This window comes from Girardinichthys multiradiatus, chromosome X (genome assembly GCF_021462225.1).
Source record: "Girardinichthys multiradiatus isolate DD_20200921_A chromosome X, DD_fGirMul_XY1, whole genome shotgun sequence".
NCBI lineage: Eukaryota > Metazoa > Chordata > Actinopteri > Cyprinodontiformes > Goodeidae > Girardinichthys > Girardinichthys multiradiatus.
In genome coordinates this window covers 7,779,198-7,800,680 of record NC_061817.1, presented here as the reverse complement: position 1 = coordinate 7,800,680, position 21,483 = coordinate 7,779,198, and the positions used below count along the sequence as shown (strand labels likewise).

Genomic DNA, 21,483 nt, shown 5'->3' with positions numbered 1-21,483 from the left:
TGAGCAGCCGTGAACAAAAGTGACTGTCGAAGGCGTGGATGACTGCGAGAGGCTACTCGGTCGCCCGGACCTCCAGTTGAAGAAGGGCGAGACTTTTGTATGAAGGCTGTCAGAGGCTAGGCGAGTCATTTCCCGACACCAGCTTAAACAGAACTTTCAGTAAACCTGCTTAGTAAGATCTTTCAGGTTTAGGGAAGTCCGGACCCGTTGGATGGAGAGCTGGATTGAGCAATCCCTTTAGACATGGGGAAGTAGGAGGGAGGGGTTAGCTCATCGAACAACGAAAGATGGTCTGTTCAGGGTGATGTGCAGTTAGTTTTCTGCCACACATAGTGTTTTGCATGTGCACTAAAATGTTTTGTTTGGTGTGGTGTTCCACACTTTTGAATGTGTCCCCTACAAGAATTGTGGTAATCTGCAAACAGCACCTCTTATGGCTTTCTTTTTCAGTGGCTTTCCTTTGGCCTTTTTATAGCGCTATCAGAGTAAAGGGTACAGAACACGATTTATATTTGTTAAAAAATTATGTAAGGTTTGTAAAATCCCTGTAAAATACAGTTTGTGGTTGTAATATGATAAAATGGGAAAAAGTTCAAGGGGTGTAGCTACTTTTGCAAGGCACTGTAACTTTGTATGAAAGTCTTTATTGTATTCCTTGGTGCAAAGGTGTTGTTGCAATTCCTGACTGAGAAATCCAGTCAATGGAGTTATATCAAAAAAATAAAAGAGTGAAAATAACACTCATATTCTCAGCTAACAGCTCTATTGCCTGTAGTTGCACATATTCATCCAAATTGATTCCCCTTTGAGAAGTGAGGGGCCATTTCTCATCTTCGAGACAGCTGAATCCAGCTATTGGAAACTTACTCACATCCAATGTAGATGCATGCTCTCACGCACACTCAAGTTTTCCTGTGTTTACAGGCCCATATTTACACAAACCCTATACACGAAGAATACAAAGTGAGAAGAGCTAACAAGTAAAGTGCTTCCGTGGGATTCTCACTGCGGACAGTGTTACTGATGTAATAGGGGATCTGACAACACCCCGGTGATGCTATTATCGCACTCTTCTCCCTCCACAGCCAATTACAGAGACACAAAAACAAATTATCTTGGTACTGAAAACATTGATACAGTATGTGCACATAAATATAAATGCACAGTTTGAATCTGCAGTGGTAAGTCTGTGACAGATTGCTAAGCCCTGTAGTTTATTAGGTGGAAAATAAGGAAATTACTGTGGGAATTAAACCATAGCTAAACAAAAAAGTAATTTGAAAAAGTCATAAATGATTCTATAGAAATGTTACCCTGTCTTCCTTTCTTGTCTGATTTGTTGTTTGACACACCAAGCAGCAGCAAACATCACAGAGCATGTTTGTGTTCATGTGTGTGTGTGTGTGTGTGTGTGTGTGTGTGTGTGCAATTAGGCCCCCTGAGGGGAGACAACAGGGACGGATGAATAATGTCCTTTGATCACAGCAACACCACACACCCACACCTTTGCTCATTAAAGCTGGCAGTTACATCAGGTGTGTGGGGCTAACGGACAAAAGAGTTAAAATCTTTATAATATTAAAACTTTTCAACTTTTCCACCAAATCCTAGCAGCTTTCTATGAGGGAAACCTTTAATTGCCAGTATGGATAGTTGGGGAAACAGTATTTATAATCCCTGGATTGATTTTCAAATAGAAATCAGCACTATGAATCCATAAATTACATAAACACAGTTGCAGTGTGGGGACACTGTGTGTCACTGTTTAATTAGTGGAAAGGAAACATTGAGTAAGAGTCAGTGATGGAGGGATTCCCTTTACAATGATGTAGTGTAGTCAGTACTGATATAAAAAGACCTGGAGCAGAGGGGTGGAAGAGGACATGTCAAGTGACAGCATGTTTGTGGGTTTCAAGACAGAAAAGTCCCATGTGAGATATGAATTTCTGTGACACTGTAACGTTCAGGACGGAGGACCCAGAATTTCAGCCAGTAACGCGTTAAACAGTTAAAAGATTTATTCAGGAGCAGCGCACAGAAAATCAGGAAACCACCAGCCTGGAACCCGGGATCACTGGGAATGGAGAGGCAGATAAGTGACTTGAAAATAGCTTGGGTAAATGTGTGTCCAAAGAAGCCACGCACCTTCACAGAGTCCATGTAGGGCAGAGGAATCAGAATAGGCTCCTTTGCGGGATGTGGTCCTGGTGGTCCGGGCGGTGCAGAACACACCGCAGCCAGATGTCGGATTGCCGACAGGGGGGGAAGATCCAAAACTCGGTGGTTTAGTGGCAGAACAGAAACTGCCTTCTATTCTATCTTCTGATTCTAGATAAGGCATCCGGTTTCATGTTCTTCGTTCCGGGTTTAAAAAAAAGAGCCCATCTGGCTTGCCTAGAGTTTAGGCGCTTAGCCATCTTCAGATACTCCAAGTTCTTATGGTCAGTCCAGACGACAAACGGCTCCTTCGACCCCTCCAACCAGTGCCTTCATTCCTCAAGGCCCAGCTTGACTGGTCGGAGTTCTCGATCCCCCACATCATAGTTGCGTTCAGCATGAGACAGTGATCTGGAGAAGAAAGCACAAGGGTGAACCCGGCCCTCCAGGGATCTTTGGCTTAGGATCGCACCTACCCCAGTGCTAGAGGCATCAACCTCAACGATGAATTGCCTTTCTGGGTTGGGGGACCAGAGAACTGGAGCGTGGTAAATAAGTTCTTGAGCTTGCCAAAGGCCTTCTCTGCCTGATCATTCCAGTCAAATCTGACCTTGGGTGAAGTGATGGCGTGAAGAGATGCAGCAACCTGGCTGTAGTTGCGAACAAAACGGCGGTAGAAATGAACAAACCCCAGAAACCTTTGTAACTGTTTGCAATCTAAAGGCATAGGCAACTCTGAAACTGCCTTAACCTTTGAGGGATCCATAATGACTTGATTGGGAGAAATAATGAAGGAAGGAAGTGGAGGTGGTGCGAAATTCACACTTCTCAGCTTTGACAAATAGGTGATTCTGGAGAAGTCGGAGAAGAACAGACCGAACGTGAAGTTTATGCGTCTCTTGGTCTTGAAAATAAATCAAGATGTCATCAAGGTACACAAACACAAAAAGTCCCACCATGTCCTTCAAGACATCATTAACCAAAGCTTTAAATACAGCAGGGGCGTTGGTTAGGCCAAAAGGCATGACCAAGTACTCGTAGTGGCCGGTGGGGGTGTTGAAGGCTGTTTTCCACTCATCACCCTCTCTAATGCAGACTAAATAATATGCATTACGTAGGTCCAGCTTGGTGAAGAAACTGGGCCCCTGAATGTGGTCAAAAGCTGAGTTCATGAGTAGAAAGGTTACCGATTCTTGACCGTGATCTCATTTAGACCTCTATAGTCGATGCATGGTCTTAAGGAGCCGTCCTTCTTGCCAACAAAGAAGAACCCAGCCCCAGCAGGAGATGAGGAGGGTTGAATAATCCCCGCTTTAAGGGAGTCGTCTACGTACTTCTTCATGGCCTCATACTCTGGCCTGGACAACCAATAGAGGCACCCCCTAGGGGGAGACGTACCTGGGAGGAGTTCAATGGCACAATTGTAATGCCTGTGGGGAGGAAGTGCCATGGCGCGAGACTTGTTAAAAACCTCCTTCAGATCATGATATTCTGGGAGAACCTTAGACAGGTCAGGATAAGTCTCTTCTATGGCGTTTTCAGGGATGGACAAAATTCTGGCGGAGGACAAACAGGTAGCTGAACAGACCCTAGACCAACCCAAGATTTCTTGGGCCTGCCAGGCAATGTGAGGGTTATGTCTCTTAAGCCACGAAACTCCCAGAACAATGGGTAACTGAGGTGAACTGATAATGAGAAAGGAAATCTCCTCCTGATGATTTCCACCAAGGACCAGGCCAACCTTTTCAGTTCTCAGATGGGAGCTGGAGAGGCGATGTCCATCCAGAGCCAGGATGTTATGGGTGTCGGGTGTAAGAAAAAGTTCAATTCCATGACTCTTGGCAAAAGCCTCGTGCATGAGCTCAGTGTCCGCTCCAGAATCAATGAAAACGGACACCTGGTGAGAAACAGAGGACACCAAGATGTTATCAGGAAAAGATAAGGAGGAGACAGACAGCAGACTTCGGCTCAGTAGAGTTCCCCTCACCTCTACTGAGCCGGCCCTTTTAACGGACACTTGGTGACTGTGTGACCTTGGCCCCCGCAGTAAAAGCACAGGCTCAGCTGTTGGCGGCGTGAACGTTCCTCTACCGAGAACTTGGTCCTCCCTATTTGCATTGGTTCTGGGTCAGATCCTTTTAAGACCGTGGGAGGAGAATTCAGAGGCTCTGGGTGCCACCCTGAGCTGAAGAGGGCTGACCCCCGAACCCCCCCCCCCCACCGACGCCTCTCCCTCCCTCTCTCACTGAGTCCAGGGGTCAATTCTAGTCGCCAGGTTCTCCAATTCAACGAGGGTGGAGGGATATTCTCGAGTAGCCAATTCATATGTAATATTGTCATTTAGTTCTTGCATAAAAGCATCCATTAAAGCCTCCTGATTCCAGCCACTGTCGGCAACCAGTAGATGAAAATCGATAATGTATGCCGTCAAACTCTTATCTCTCTGCCTCAAGGACAACAACCCCCTGGCGGCCTCCCGACTAGGAAGGACTAGATCAAAAACTCTGATGAGCTCTTTAGAAAAGACTGAATAGCAAGCACAGGAGGCTGAGTTATTCTGCCACTCAGCTGTGCCCCACTGTTTGGCCTTGCCAGCTAAAAGGGAAATGACAAACGCCACTCTAGAGCGCTCAGTGGGGAAAGAGGACGGCTGTAATTCAAAATGTATCTCACACTGAGTTAGGAAAGCCCGACACTGGTCGGAATCTCCCTTGAATAAGTCCGGGGGAACCAGTCGGGGTTCTTTCACCATGACAGAAACAGGGGACATGGATCGCAACATGGTGATAATCTCACCCATTCCAGAATCAAGACGAGCAATGGAGTTATCCACGCAGGTGCGCCACTGCTGTGCTGGCGAGGGGTCCATTATCGGCCAGATTTCCTGTAACGTTCAGGACGGAGGACCCAGAATTTTAGCCAGAAACGCAATAAACAGTTAAAAGATTTATTCAGGAGCAGCGCACAGAAACTCAGGAAACCACCAGCCTGGAACCTGGGATCACTGGGAACGGAGAGGCAGGTTAGTGGCTTGAAAAAAGGGGGGGGGAGATCCAAAACTCGGTGGTCGAGGGGCAGAAACTGGGTCAGGCAGGCTCAGGCAGACTAATCCAGGGGCGAGGCTGGAGGCTTTGGTTGAGAGGCAGAAACAAGGTCGTGATCCAGAGGCGAGAAGCATCCAGTGAGGGCCAGGCAAGACAGGGAAATCCAAGATGCAAAAAGTGGTCAAAAAGGTGATCAGGCAGGAAGAAATGCTGGCAGGTTTTCGAAAATCTGGCACCACCTGCCTGTCTGAGGGCTGTATATAACTGCAGAGAAACAGGTGTGTGTCATGACTGTGATTGCGCTCCAGCGCAGCAGTGGACAGGTGAAGCAGATGAGACGATTGCATGAAGACAGAGCAGGCAGACGGGACAGAATCATAACAGACACATAGAAAAAATAAATAAATATCATTGAAACTGTTTAAATATTTCACCCACCAGAAAGGTGGGATCCTGGCTGTGTACCACAGACTTTCCTGGAAAACGCTACCAGTGGGTGAATTAGGCAACAACGTTCAAAAAGAATAAATAAAGGCTAGCATAAAAAATTTACAATGTGAATGTCCAAAGCAGCACAGGTTAAATTTGCTTTTTCAACATTGTGTAGCCACATTTTATCCCAAAGCATTGTTATTGTGTCCCCTGCTGTTTCCTTTTCATACGTATAAACAAACTGTACCCATATTCTTGTACCTGTGTAGCATAATGACTTTTATTGTAATAAAGTAATTCCACTACACTCTGTTTCCATTTATTTTGGTTCGGACACTCCTTCGAACCAACTGACTCATAAAATGTGACTTATAAGAGCCCATGATCAAACCAAAATCACTTAAAATGATCAGTTTTTACAGTGGATGTCAACCGTCCCTGTGGTGGGTATGAACTGACATGTGGACAGTCCGAAGGATGACAACATTGCATCTCTGAAAAAGACAGGTATGAAATCATGACACACACACATAAACAGACTTTAAATAATCTCATAACATTTGAAGAAATGACTCAAAAGAGTTTTAAACTGCTAATTTTCATATTTCCTGCAGCTACTGGCCATTATGTTTTCCTATATGTACTGTAGACTGGAAAAACAAGCAGGGGTTCATTTGGATAGAGATCGCAAATGACCACTGAAACAATAGGCTTCAGATAGCCGGATTCATTTTTGTTTTCTTTTTTATAACAATACATTAAAGGAGGGGCGATTCCTTTGTTTTTATTTACCTACAGAGTGTAGTGTAATTCACTAAATCTCGTAGTGTCAAAGTAAAGTGAAACGATAAAGGTTTGTAATTTATTAATAATATGATTACAGAGGTAACAAAAGGTAAAAGAGTGGCAGAGTGTGGTGGTTCACACAATGCCCCTGCTTTCTTTCTAAAGTTTGTTTGTTCTCTCAGTGCATGCCAAACAAACACCGTAAACTATCCAAAAATAATTTCCCCCCTTTTTTTCTCTGCTGTTGTTTTCACATCTTTCAACATTTACCTTATAAATACGCTTTAACCATTATAATTTGTCATTTGCAAAAATTATCTTTAGTCCCCACCCAGTTGCATCTTTGAAACCCACTTTGGGAACCAAATAATATTTTTTTTTCCACCTATGGATGTTGCACCTTGCTTGCCATTAAAAATGCAAAATGCAAACATAAAATAATACAGTGGCTGTTATTTTCAAACTTAAGAAGCTTCATTCACTCTTCACATGGAGTCTTTTTTACAACTCCCTGACATTTTCAGTGATTCAACACATTTTTAAGTAATAAACAATGATAAATAACTTATGTATACATTGAAGAATTAAAGCTGGCATTGAGGTACAGTATTTTCCTACCTCCTTTTTGTGGCATGGTTCAGCAATTACATTCTCAGTATGGACTGAGAAGATGCCTGTTAATTTCATCAGTAAAAAACAAATTCCACAATTTACAAAGAACACAAGGGTTCGAAAAAGATGTCTGTATTTTCACAAACAAGGGTATCTCAGGAGGAAGGGAGTAAGTAACAGGGGGTCTCTTATTTTGTTTCTCTTGAATAAATTCAAAATGAGAAGCAAACTGTAAGGGGAACCTTGTGTAACCAGTTTGCAGGTGCTGCTACTGCTGTTTATCTGTAAAACTTACTGACAACACTGGAAGCTGAGAGAGTGTTTTTAGAGAAGAGCGACCTTCCTGTCACAGAGCACTGGCGACAGTTTGCTTCCTCTACCAATGCTGCTGTACAGGTATGATAAAAAAGGTGCATCTGTCAATTGACAGGAATCTAGTGGGAATGCACCAAATAAGTTATCACTGGTTTATTAGTGGCCAGCTTTGGTGAGGGCATTGTATAAACAGGCTACTTAATAGGCATGGGGTGACCACCCATATCATTGTTTACAGTTATAGTTTTAATGCAAAGATTCTATCTGGCTGTATAGAGCTCAGGGGAGTGTTGTGATTTCCCCTCCCCCACAACTTGCTGCACACTTCTTCAAAAAATGCCTATACACTTCTTTTTTTCTTTTTCCCACAAGGCAAAGAGATTTCTGAAGTTGGAAATATTTCAAGGCAAGTTGACAAGTAAGAATTAACCTGCTAATATCAGCTTGTTATACTCTGATAGTTTCTCTATAAAGAACAGAGTGAATAAAAGGTACAAGAAAGAATACTTAGACACTACAAATACATTTTTGCTTATTCATCTTTCCAAATTTGTACCTTAATGAATTAAAGACATTTGTGGTGTACCTACTCACACACCTAAAATAGACTATACAACTTACTAGACCCTAATACAACATTGGCTAATAGATCAATAGATACACGATATACTTATTGTATATAGCAGTACTTTCTAATAATAGTAATACTTTGCTTTGTCTGTACACCCTGCTTTTTCCCTCACCTTTTTCAACACGTTAAAATAAATACATACATAAATGGCATTGATCAAATTAGCATAGTTGCAATAATCAACATTTTATATTATTTTAACAACATTCTGAATAACCTTTGCTTTTCGGATTTAAAAAAAAGTAAGTTGGTGGTGTGGTGTGGATTTTTGCTTGAACTTTTACTGTAAATAACATGAAAACATGGTACATTTCCTCAAGGTTGTCCTATGATGAGAATCTTATATCAGCCCATGCCTGCCTCTCAGTGTTATAAATTTTAGATCTGGGGATGAATGTTAAGGTGAAATCACTTCGTGTCACATGTGTGTGTTAAATAGCAACACAGGACAAAAACACTTGAACGTACTCGTATATACAGTCGATGAATGCCAGAACATTTTATTGTTTTTCCCTGGGGTGAATGTATGTCTCTCTTAGGGCAAAATAGAAATGGGTACCACTCCAGCGATGTGGTTTTAAAAAAGAGAAAATACAACATCGGCACGAGATGATGTCAGATAAAACTAGCAAGGCTTGACCAAAAAAGTTAATGACAAACATCCAGGTGCTATTACTGAACTTTGAACAGGTCAAAAATAATTTAACGTAAGAATTAAATGATGCCATATCAACAAGCCAACTGCGACATCCACCCTCAATTACGCATTGTAAATAAATTAGCGGGTACTAAAGAGAAAAAATTTGAAAAAAGCAAAGCGAAGAGATTAAGAAACCTTTTTCTTTTTTTTTATTCCTGAGGTATTAAGGGGGTTTTTGTGGTGGTACATTCCAGCAAGACTGTTTATACTGCAGGAGGGGAGGATAATTCTTTCCCTAATCAATAATGTATTCTTTTCAATACAGGCAACCGTGCATTATTCAACGAAGCCGTAGAGATGTATGGGAGGGACAAACACAAGGAGATACAGGAACATTTATCTAATTAAGAAGCAAGGACCTATGAGAGATGGAAAGCGAAGGAGAGAAAGAACAGAAAAATTATTCAAAGCTTAATTTTCTTTTAAAGGGAAGGCTTTCATATCTTATTCTCATTAGCTTGACAAGAAAAGGATTTTGACATGGAGTCATCAGCACCTGAAGATTTTGCCTTTAAGTGACAGGCAAAGAGAAAGCCCACTCATTCATACTCACACTAGCCCGTCCAAAGGCTCTACTAAAGAGAGCAAGAATGCATAATCGAGAATAGACAAATGCACCGAGGGTCTTACAAGGCATAATCATTGAAGGCGAGTCTCTCTTCATAATTCACATGAGGATTAGGGAAATGTGCACCAACAAGACTCTGTTGCCTGGGTCTGGGAACTGTATAATCATTAACCAACTGGGGGTGCAGAGTGGATATAAATCCCAGGGAGAGTAAAAATAAAATAAAATACATATTGTTGGGTTAAAAAATGTTTTTATTTTTGTGGATATACAGTATGTGACATACTCAATCCTTTGCCAGGTATTATTGTGTTTTTGTGACTGACCTAACGTAAATGAAGCACCTGAGATCAAAAGTCTGAGATCAAAAAATAAAGTCTGCTTGTAGTAATTAGTTTGCACAAGAAATAACAAAATATACATCCATTAAACTTGCTGGGTGAGTAACAACCCTGTTTGGGTTATTTTTCTTAATGCAGTGAAATGTGGACCAATCTGGGTTGGTCTGGGTTGATTTACCACAGCAGAGTAAAGTTATGAATTTGACCCAGCATACTGGGTCAACCCAAAAATACATTATAAAGACTAATACAGTGTCTACTGGTAATCCTCCCAAATCGCCGGTTTAAATCAGAAACCCATTTTGTGGATTGCTAAATAAATATTTGCCATAAAATATCTTTTTGCTTAATTCAGCATTAAAATGAACTGATTAAAAATAGACAAATAGACAATTCCTAATATGATTTAATTAAGGGCTGCACAATGGCGCAGTTGGTAGCACTGTTGCCTTGCAGCAAGAAGGTCCTGGGTTTGACTCAGGGGTCTTTCTACATGGAGTTTGCATGTTCTCCCCGTGCATGCGTGGGTTCTCACCGGGTACTCCGGCTTCCTCCCACAGTCCAAAAACATGAATGTTAGGTAAATTGGTCTCTTTAAATTGCCCTTAGGTGTGAATGAGTGTGTGTATGGTTGTTTGTCCTGTATGTGTCTCTGTTGCCCTCCAATAGATTGGCGACCTGTCCAGGGTATACCCTGTCTCTCGCCCGTAGACTGTTGGAGATAGGCACCAGCTCCACCATGACCCACTATGGAATAAAGGGTATAGAAGATGAATGAATGAATAAAATAATAACATTTGAAGAACAAAATTCATACCTGATATATAACCCTGTATAAAATGTTACCTGTCATTATTGATGTTGAAAAAGAAAGAATGTGTAACTAATCTCTTGTTATTTTAAGTGAACAAACTCTCTTTCTAGTGGGATCTATTGTCGTTAAAAAAGTCGGCAACTATTTGACATTAACATTGTTTTAGAGCATAATTTTACCCTATTACTATATTTTTCACTCTTTGGAGGAGGATAAGGGAAGTTGATCAGGTTGTTGAAAGTTGTAAAATGCCGGTCTGCAAAGAATTATAAGGCTTCTTCAATTCTCTTTTATAATTCAACAAACTCGCACACCATTTTTGTCTCAGTAAGAAAATCAGCTGTGACCAGAATCATCTGACTTTCAGCTTGACCTGGTCAGTGATCCGGCAGTCAGAAACACAAAAACTGGATCTTTTTACAGTAAATGAAAGCACCACATTGAAGCACTAAAATTAAGTCAGAGGAAGAACAAAAGGTTTAAGAAGCTGTTTAAAACATAACTATTTTCTGAAGAGGCATGTTGGCTTTTTTTGCTATTGGATGTTAATTTACACCCACCCTTGTCAAATTGGCACCAACGGACTCATGGGTATGAATACAGAGTCAATAACAACTACAACAACAAGACATTTGCATGGCCACACACTGGTGTCCCTGACAGCTGCATAGGTTTGTAAGTGTCAAGTGCAAGAGATGGACAATAATAGAGAATAAAAAAAATATGTATTCTTTTTTTGTAGTCGAGGACTAAATGTACAGGTTTTGTGGCCCAGTGGTGGGGGACCAATGCTCTAGGAAATACACAGAGCCTGACGTCTGCAGTTAAAGATAATAATTATGCTAATAGTGCTAACTGCTAACATCGGATGCTGAAGACAACTTAAAATGTGAACAGCCTCATTTTGGCTTTGTTCTAGATCAGTAAAACTATGTTTCACAGCTGCTCTCTCAATCGCATTGTTTTGTCATCTCTCCTAAAATAAATAGTTATTTCCTGCTTATTGCAAGATTACTCTAAATAAATACTGGTAATTACGCCTTCTAATGTGAAATCTGAATGTGCTTCAATCACTAAGTCATCCTTTACAAAAAACAGAGCTTGGTATTTGGCCACAAATCGCAAAGTGGAGGTTTGGCTAAAACCAATTAACTTCAACTTGACATAACTTCAGTTTCCACAGTATAAATCCAGAATTTGGGTAAAAAAAAGGAAATCTTTTCTGCAAAAAGGCAAATTTAAAGAATCCTAAATTTCTGGCCCTGACAACCCATCCAGCCTAAATCGACTTATTAATGTTGATTCTAAGGAAAATAATCCGAAATAGGCTGGTAACATATTTTTAATAATTTAACACTAAATTATTTTCTCTAATGTGGATTATTTTCTTCAAATGTTCCAAAGAAACAGTGGTCAAAGCAGTCAAGGGAATGACAATCACAACGCCACAAAGGTATTATTTTAATTAAGGACTGTGTAAAGATACAGAAAGATAAATGAAGCAAGTCAATGTCTTATCCTCAGAAGTAATACAATAAAGCACTACATGTGTGCTCCTGAAATTCTTGGAGTGAAACAGGCGCCATTCAGTACTTTCAGTAATCCCTTTTCCACTCAACATCACCCCTGGTCACAATAAGGGATTATCCTTCACCCCTTCAACTATCTGTTTCTCTTCTCCACCTCCTTTATTTTACACCACCTCTTTCCTCCTTCTCTGCCGCCCCTTCAAACTTATCTCTTTCACTCCTGAATGCTCCTCCTCTCTCGCAGATAGATGCCTCATGTGCCATTACAGGATCAATAAACCATTACTGCGGAATCTTTAAAGAACGTATGTATTAACTTTAAACAAATGAGATAAATATCAGAAATCTCTCTACCAGCCCCTACAAGTGTTACAGGGAAGCATGGTTTTGGAATTGGTATGAAATCTGCAGAACCACTCAGCATAAAATTTGAAGGAGGACACTTTTAATGTGAGTGCAGCTCCACAGTTGTGATATTCTTTAATACAGAGAGACTTAGTGAAGAGGAATGTAAATTAAAAGAGATCTATAGAAGCATAACACTTATGATAAAACTCCACGAGGAGAGGCAGAGATTTGGAGGAATTATATTGCAGATAGAAAGAACCATGAACAAAAACAAAGCATGCCATTTTAGGTTAATTTGTTCTCAGCAATTACACAGACATAATTTCACTGTTAAACTGACAGTAACATTGATTTGTCAAACAATTCAAGGCATATTTTTCCATAGTTAATTTAATTATGGTTGCAAAGTCCCTTAAAAATATATATTGTTGTAATGTATGTAGTAAAAAAACTGCCTTTTTCAAACAAGTTCTACCTCACTGTTTACCCATGCTGAAAAAGATCATGATAGAGCAGACAAAACGGCAATGGTCAGCAGCTGGTAGTGGCTGTGTTCCTCCTTGCAAACAGAAAGCATGCAGACAGGTGTCACTTGCAGTCAGTCCCAGTTGTAATAGGTCGTGCATGTCCCAACTCTGTCCAAACAAACAATATGTTCACCGGCAAGTATCTAAAGGAAAAGTGGTAGGGGGTACTGTCATGCCCATCTAAGGCTAGTTGTTTGTGAACTAGCCTTAGATGGCTGAATCATATTACTGCACACTGGCGGCCAGCTGACTGAAGTAGGCTGGTAGTAAATCTTAAAATTTGGCTGGCAGTAAATATTATCTGCAGTATGCCAAAGGATGTTTCATACCAGCCATGTGTCATTTCGCATCCGACAAGGAAAATTTCACATCTGCTTTGAAGGCTGATGATTTAAAGTAATCTTCTGTGTTCTAGTCATAATCTACTTTAATGAAATGGGATTTTATTTCTTTAATATCTACTTGCAAGATGTCTGCATAGATAGATTTTGGTTTGATTAGGCATCATCCTGTGTCATTGCAAAATAATCAATTGTTTCAAACAGAGAGTAAATAGAAACAGGATGTGATGTACAAGTGATGTATTATCAAATTTAATAAAAGTATAAATTTGAGCCTTGCTGTGAATATTTGTCTCAACAATAATTACTAGTATTTCACGAAAAATAAAATAATAAATACAGTGCCTTGCGAAAGTACTCGGCCCCCTTGAACTTTTCAACCTCTTGCCACGTTTCAGGCTTCAAACATAAAGATATAAAATTCAAATTTTTTCAGAAGAATCAAAAACAGGTGGGACACAATCGTGAAGTGGAATGACATTTATTGGATTTGTCAAACTTTTTTAACAAATAAAAAACTGAAAAGTGGGGCCTTTTACTTTCAGTGCAGCAAACTCACTCCAGAGGTTCAGTGAGGATCTCTGAATAATCCAATGTTGTCCCAAATGACTGATGATGATAAATAGAATCCACCTGTGTGTAATCAAGTCTCCGTATAAATGCACCTGCTCTGTGATAGTCTCAGGGTTCTGTTCAAAGTGCAGAGAGCATCATGAAGACCAAGGAACACACCAGGCAGGTCCAAGATACTGTTGTGGAGTTTAAAGCCGGATTTGGATACAAAAAGATTTCCCAAGCTTTAAACATCTCAAGGAGCACTGTGCAAGCAATCATATTGAAATGGAAGGAGTATCAGACCACTGCAAATCTACCAAGACCCGGCCGTCCCTCTAAACTTTCATCTGGAACAAGGAGAAGACTGATCAGAGATGCAGCCAAGAGGCCCATGATCACTCTGGATGAACTGCAGAGATCTACATCTGAGGTGGGAGAGTCTGTCCATAGGACAACAATCAGTCGTACACTGCACAAATCTGGCCTTTATGGAAGAGTGGCAAGAAGAAAGCCATTTCTCAAAGATATCCATAAAAAGTCTCGTTTAAAGTTTGCCACAAGCCACCTGGGAGACACACCAGACATGTGGAAGAAGGTGCTCTGGTCAGATGAAACCAAAATCTAACTGTTTGGCCACAATGCAAAACGATATGTTTGGTGTAAAAGCAACACAGCTCATCACCCTGAACACACCATCCCCACTGTTAAACATGGTGGTGGCAGCATCATGGTTTGGGCCTGCTTTTCGTCAGCAGGGACAGGGAAGATGGTCAAAATTGATGGGAAGATAGATGGGGCCAAATACAGGACCATTCTGGAAGAAAACCTGTTGGAGTCTGCAAGAGACCTGAGACTGGGACGGAAATTTATCTTCCAACAAGACAATGATCCAAAACATAAAGCCAAATCTACAATGGAATGGTTCACAAATAAACGTATCCAGGTGTTGGAATGGCCAAGTCAAAGTCCAGACCTGAATCCAATCGAGAATCTGTGGAAAGAGCTGAAGACTGCTGTTCACGAACGCTCTCCATCCAACCTCACTGAGCTCGAGCTGTTTTGCAAGGAAGAATGGGCAAGAATTTCAGTCTCTCGATGTCCAAAACTGATAGCGACAAACCCCAAGCAACTTGCAGCTGTAATTGCAGCAAAGGGTGGCGCTGCAAAGTATTAATGCAAGGGGGCCGAATAATATTGCACTCCCCACTTTTCAGTTTTTTATTTGTTAAAAAAGTTTGACACATCCAATAAATTTCATTCCACTTCATGATTGTGTCCCATTTGTTGATTCTTCACAAAAAATTCGAATTTTATATCTTTATGTTTGAAGCCTGAAACGTGGCAAGAGGTTGACCAGTTCAAGGAGCCGAGTACTTTCACAAGGCACTGTATATAATATACCGTATTTTCCGCACTATAAGGCGCACTTAAAAACCTTTAATTTTCTCAAAAAATGACAGTGCGCCTTGTAATCCGGAGCGCCTTATATATGGATCAATTGGTTAATTGGTTGATCCATACTGGTTGTACACGGCGCTCTGTCAAAATGTTTCAGTACGACTGGTAAACTACAAAGCCGCACCGCTTGCAGCATTACGGCTACCGTAGTCAAGGGTGTCGCCGAAGTAATAGCGGTAAACACCTGTACTGTGCTTACTCCTAGTCCAACACCACTTGTGTGTGTATAACGTTTGAATGTACTGTTGCAGGAATTGCCTGAACTATATGTGATTAGAAGCTCAGTGTGTGGGGTGTATGTTTCGTGTGTGTGTATGGAAGATGTTGACATTACTCCTCCGGACAGAGGTGGCGCTGTGTGCTGCCGTAGCTGAGAATCAAGAGTGAAGGAGTGACGTCGGTATTATTGTGTGTGTGGGGTGGGTAGAGACGGCGACCGGAGCAGCGGTGTATGAGTCTGTAAGCCCTGTGTTTTTACGAGCTGCAAAGTCATTAAAAAGAACCCCGAATCTCGTCAACAACTCAGTGTTTTGATGCTGTTTCTTCATGCTCAACTCAGCAACGTATGAGTGAGGGAGTTAACCCCGAAGAAACTAGTAACTTCGGCCCTGGAGAAAGCGTCTCCCCTGTGTCATCAGACTACGGTCAGGGGACAGAAACAGGAAAGGTTAACAGTACTAACGTTTGATTTAGTGCATCAAACTGTTTCTTTTACGTGTTTACTGAATCAGGGAAAAGTTCCCTTTCACGTTTTAACCAACGTTTGATTTCAACTTCAACTTCATAGACTCCAATGCATTCCTAACGTGCGGTTGGCTCTATTCAATAGAATTCTATGTAGAGGAGACCTTACCATGAGAGTGAATGGAGTTATCAGAACGCTGGTTTGTAGTGTATTAATAAAGTTTGACTGACTGACTTATCTGACTGTTTTGTTGACATTCTCTTTAGCACAGCTCCATCTAGTGGATGCATAACGCAACCCCAGTCAAACGTTTGACTGCAGTAGCTTCTATTCTATGCGCCTTATAATCCGGTGCGCCCTATATATGAAAAAAGTTCTAAAATAGGCCATTCATTGAAGGTGCGCCTTATAATCCAGTGCGCCTTATAGTGCGGAAAATACGGTAAATATAAAATGGTTTGTTCCCCTCATAGATTAATCCATAATTTTTCTTCCTTTGGTATTCTTGAATTCAAGAAATCTTTCATTTCACATAATGTCTTTTTTATTTACTCAAATCAAGTCTTAACTGCCTAATTTTACTTTGACCGCAATATGTTTAACACTAATGATGGACATTTTTTTATTCTTTCCAAATTAGAAATATAACATTAAATATAATTTTACCTCTATATAGCGCTTTGCAGTAAAAATAAAAACTATTTTGATCTCTTGATAAAAATACATTTGTAAATGTGATGAATAAAAGGATCTCATTACTGGCACATGAATCCACACAATCAGGGCTGCTCAGTCTTTTCCCTATGTAGGTTCAACTTCATTGGCGGGCCAGCAAGCATTGCTTATTCAGATGTGGAAGCCTCTTTCACCTCTTCTGATGGAAATTTTGCATGGTGAAAGGGGATTTATTATATTGAATCCCATTGGGCTATGTAGTTGGTGTTAGCCAGAAGACAACACCCTCTATTTTTCATAATATTTCTTACAGACCACTTTCTTTTCTTGATCCTGCTTAACTGTTGTCACATCCTTCAGTGTCTCCAAAAATCTTCTTCTGAATCTTTTACTTAACTTCACCTTCCCTGTTTCCCTCCTTCAAATCATTTCCATCTGTCACAATCTGATTTGTTTCTTTATCTGTCTTCCTTAACTAGATAGAGTGCATTTGTGTTTTTTTTTTAGTTACACCTATCCGCAAATGGGCTCTTTTCAGTTAGTAAGGGATTTTCTGCTGCCCAGAGGACTGAAAGAAAAGCAAGACATTTCACCAAATCATTCCCAAAGAAGCACCACAAAAATGTCCATTTGCTCTTCCCATCACCCATTTCATGCTTTGATTACTAAGGTCTCAGCATTCACTCATTGCCACATTTCTAAATCAAGTTAGTGCCACATACCTTGTCAGCCATAATCATGGATGACCCTCCATGAATGCCCAAAATGGGTATGAGTGTCTGTGAGGAAATAAAATCCAAAATCTGGGCAATGGCCTCTTGGTCAGTGCCATCCCCGAACACCACACCGTGGATCTTGGTCCCTGACATCAGGTCGCACATGTGGGTGATGATGCTTTTTGGGTCAGTCTCGTTGACCAGCAGTGTGACCACATTGACGTCGATAGGGTCCTCTTTGCTCCACAGAGCCCGGATATCACGGTCTGAGATGTAGCGTGTGCGCCCCAGGATCACAGCAATGTTCAGTACTGGCACTTTCTCCGAACCACCGCCAGTCCGCTGCTTTTGTGCTGCCACAGGGTCTACCATGACTGTCACCGCCACCAAAAGGGCCAGGGAGAGCAGTGCACTTTCACCTCCACTGCTATGACTGCTGCTCCTTCTACTCCTCCTCTTACTCCTTTTGCTGCCGAGGGACATGGTGCTAAACCACTTCATCCCCTGCATGGAGATAGGATAATGGAAAGCAGAACCAGATGTAGAGAGATCAAAGAGTGAGGAAAAAGTGTGGAAAGATGGTGGTGAGAAAAAGCAGAAGAGATAAATTATTAATGCGTAGCTCATTTAGCCCACACATTGAAGTAGCAATTTTTTTTTCATTTTCAGTTTCTTCTCTGTGAGTTTATTGAAAATCAAAACCTTGTGGGGAGGGAGATGGCCTTGGGAGGATGTTGAGGATGGGTGAGAGGAAGAGACGATGACTAACAAGTTAACACTTTATGATCACGACTGCTGAAATCAGATGATTCAGGTACAAGCTGTGCTTGCCAAACCAGTAGGAAGACATTTATACAGCTCACGTTTGTTTGTTTTTTATTCATTAACGATCAGAACATGGGTTAGCAGCAGTCTGAACATTTAATACAAATTGATACAATTGGCAAATTGATACAATTTGGCTAGCAGGTGGTTAGCCCCTGCTAGCCGAATTCAGATCTCTTTGACTGTCAACCTGGCACCTATTGGGTGTACTTATAGAAGTAAGGGAGTCCATTGCTGACAAGATTATCTTTTAAATCCATTCCAGTGTGTCTAAAATCTGAATAACAAAATAATGTATTTTTACCTTGTCTTAACTCTGCAGAAATTTAGGAACAAAAGAGTTGATGTGAAAGCTTTATACTAAGGGAGAGCTGTGAGGAGAAAGGGGAAAAAGAGAACATGCCCCACAGAAGCATATTGAGCAGTTTGTTGTCACATCAAGGCCATTGTTTCTTGGCACTACAATAGTAAATGATGTTTGGCAGACAAATCTGTACTACTGGCAATTTGCACACCAAGCACTTATGCAAGCTCACGTTCCTGCCCTAACAGGAGGTACAAAATGCACTCATTAATATTTTCTCACAGATAACTCAGCAAGCATCAATGATTAGGAAATATTTAAGCAGTTTAAAAATGTCCATTTTGACTCTTCTTCACTACAACCAACCTTACATATCTGTTTTTACACAGAGCTTGACATGCATCAATAATTAATATGCATTATCTTTGAATAATGATTTAAATGATTGCATTCACTGTAGCAACATTAGTTATTCGTGCTCTCCTGCCAAATTGAATTAAGTATGGATTAACATACAGTACAAACTTAATAGATGCAGCTTTTATACAGAATTGGGGTCTGAATGATGGATGCTGCAGATGATAAGTTTTACCAAACTACAGCCCAGAGGACATGAGCACGTGTGTTCATTGTGTATACTAGAGCCTTGATAGTGGATTGCTTTTCTGTCCACACTGGCTCTTCCATTACTCTATATCCATTCATTGCTCTGTCATCTATTTACTTATCTGTCCATTATTTATTTGTTTCTTTAGGTTGTTTTTATTCATCAACCTTCCACAGTCCATCATTTTATGATGTACTGCAGCAACTTAAGAAAAAATGTTTTTAGTGTGTATGTATTTAGGCTTGCAACAATAAGGATTCTTTTTCATGATTATTAAAAACAAAATTCTACTCAGTAATTAATGATATTATGTTTTTCTAACAATGTTGTTGAAAATGTGCAACACGTGTTTTTGGAACTGGAAGTTATTGCAGGGGTGCAAGAAGAATGCCTTAGTTTTCCAGCAGCATAAATTTTATTATCTGTATTACATTATCCTAACAGAAGGATGTTTTACCTAGAGAATAAGATTGTGTGTCACAGAGAGATTACTTGTATGGATAAACATAAAATTAACAAATATACACTACTGGTCAAAAGTTTTAGATACACTTTCTCACTTAATGGGTCTCTTTATTTTCATGACTATTTACATTGTAGATTCTCACTAAAGGCAACAAGACTGAATGAACACAAATTGAATTATATAATAAACAAAAAGTGTGAAATAACTCTGAACATTTTTATATTTTAGAATCTTCAAAATAGCAACCTTTTGCTTTGACTGCTTTGCTCTCTCGGAATTCTCTACATGAGCTTCATCAGGTGGTCACCTGATATAGTTTTCCAAAGAGTCTTGAAAGAACTTCCCAAAGGTTCACTGAGAGAAGGCCAAAGGTTAATATTTCAGCCATCACAACAAAGGGTGGCTACTTTAAGGAATCTAAAATGAAAAAAATTTTTTTTTGTTTGGTACATAATTCCAGATGTGTTCCCTTCACAGTTTTGATGCCTTCAGTGAGAATCTACATACAATGTAAATAGTCATGAAAATAAAGAAAAGCAGTAAACAAGAAAGTGTTTCTAAAACTTTTGACTGGTAGTGTACAAATAAAATCAATGGAATTGTTGCAAATATTTACAAGGACTTCAAAACTACTGAATATTAAACAAACAAATATGTAACTAACCTAATATGACCTACCTTAGCTTCACTTATGGTGTACACAACAATATCATTTCCAGGTTTTTTATGAAGTTGTGAAAGTTAGTGACTGGCCTTTAATGAATTACATCACAGAGTAATTACAGTCTGCAACCTGAACACACAATGGAATCAGCCTTCAAACTGTTATTTTCACAAGCAGAGGGGACACCATAAGCTGTTTTAATTAACCTTAAGGTTGCGTGGAGCTCAAAGTTCAATATATGTGCTTAAGGCTCAAACTGCATAAGTTTGAAAGTTGTGTCTCAGGTAATCAGCTGTATTGATGATTTTGAAAAAAAAAATAATTTATAATAAGTTATGTAGATAAAATAGCACAGAAAATCGAATGTTACAAAACATATATGCAATGTTAATCATAAAATACATAAACATTCATCCAGGTAAAAATACATAATTGTCGGGATATGACATTCTGGACTTTGTTGTGGTTTTGGCTTTCGTTTGGTTTTTGTCTTATGTTTGTTTATTATTATTATTATTATTATTATTCTCTAGCTTAGTTCCCCTAGTTTACTTCTATTCCTCCAGTTCCTCCTGATTGGTTAGTTTTAGTTATTGTTTAAGTTTTGTTACACTTAGTTTAGTCCCCACGTTCTCTGCTTCATTCCCTATTTATTTTCAGTCAGTCTCGGTTCAGTTTTGTTTACTTTCGTACTTAGGGTTTCTTAGGTTTTAGTGTTTTTCTGTTCTTTCTAGTTTCTCTGTTTTACTTTAGTTAATTATTATTTCTAGGTTCTTATGTCCTTTGGTTATCCATCTATGTTCATAGCTTTGTTTACTTCTGTTTTCCATGAGTTGGTTTTAGTCCCTTTCTCATAGTTTAGTTTTGTAGTTAAGTTTTCCTTTGGTTATTTCATAGTTTAGTTTATCTTATGTTCCCTTTGTCTTCCAGTCTGATCACCATAGCAACCATTCATATTCCCTCAGTTCTCTGCAGCCTGGTCCACATCTGATTCATGTTTCCCTGATTACCTGCCTCCCTGTCTCATTGGTCCATACTCCACTTCCCTCAGTTCATAAGCTCTCTGGTTTTCATTATTCGCTGGTTCCTTCCGTTCACTACCCATTTATGTGTGCTGAGTTTTTCCATGTTCCTGCAGAACCGATCTTGTAAGTTTTTGGATCTGGACTTTTGCTTGTATCTGCAGTGCCTTGTTTGGTTTCTTTGAAAACCACTGGAAATAAAGCTGAAAACCTTTTACAACATGTTGCTGCCCAGCTCTTTTCTGCACTTTGGTCCGACTCAAAACCTGAACGTGACAATAATTTGAAAACATCCCAGTCTCCATTGTAATGTACAAAGGATAAACAGAATCTTCTTGTATGGGGAAGCACTGGCACATGC

At 40.1% G+C, this 21,483-nt stretch overlaps 1 protein-coding gene across 2 annotated transcripts in view; it reads right to left on the bottom strand.

Moving 5' to 3' along the window:
* Positions 1 to 21,483, bottom strand: part of LOC124863302 (glutamate receptor ionotropic, NMDA 2A-like) — a 287,376-nt gene that overhangs the window by 254,807 nt on the left and 11,086 nt on the right. Inside the window, exon 2 of one of the 2 annotated variants that reach the window (XM_047357637.1) lies at positions 17,241 to 17,738. In XM_047357637.1, the coding sequence (XP_047213593.1) occupies positions 17,241 to 17,735 (495 nt within the window). In that variant the 5' untranslated portion in view covers positions 17,736 to 17,738. Of the gene's footprint in view, positions 1 to 17,240; positions 17,745 to 21,483 lie in introns of those variants that run through there. The other variant, XM_047357636.1, reaches the window with a different exon arrangement.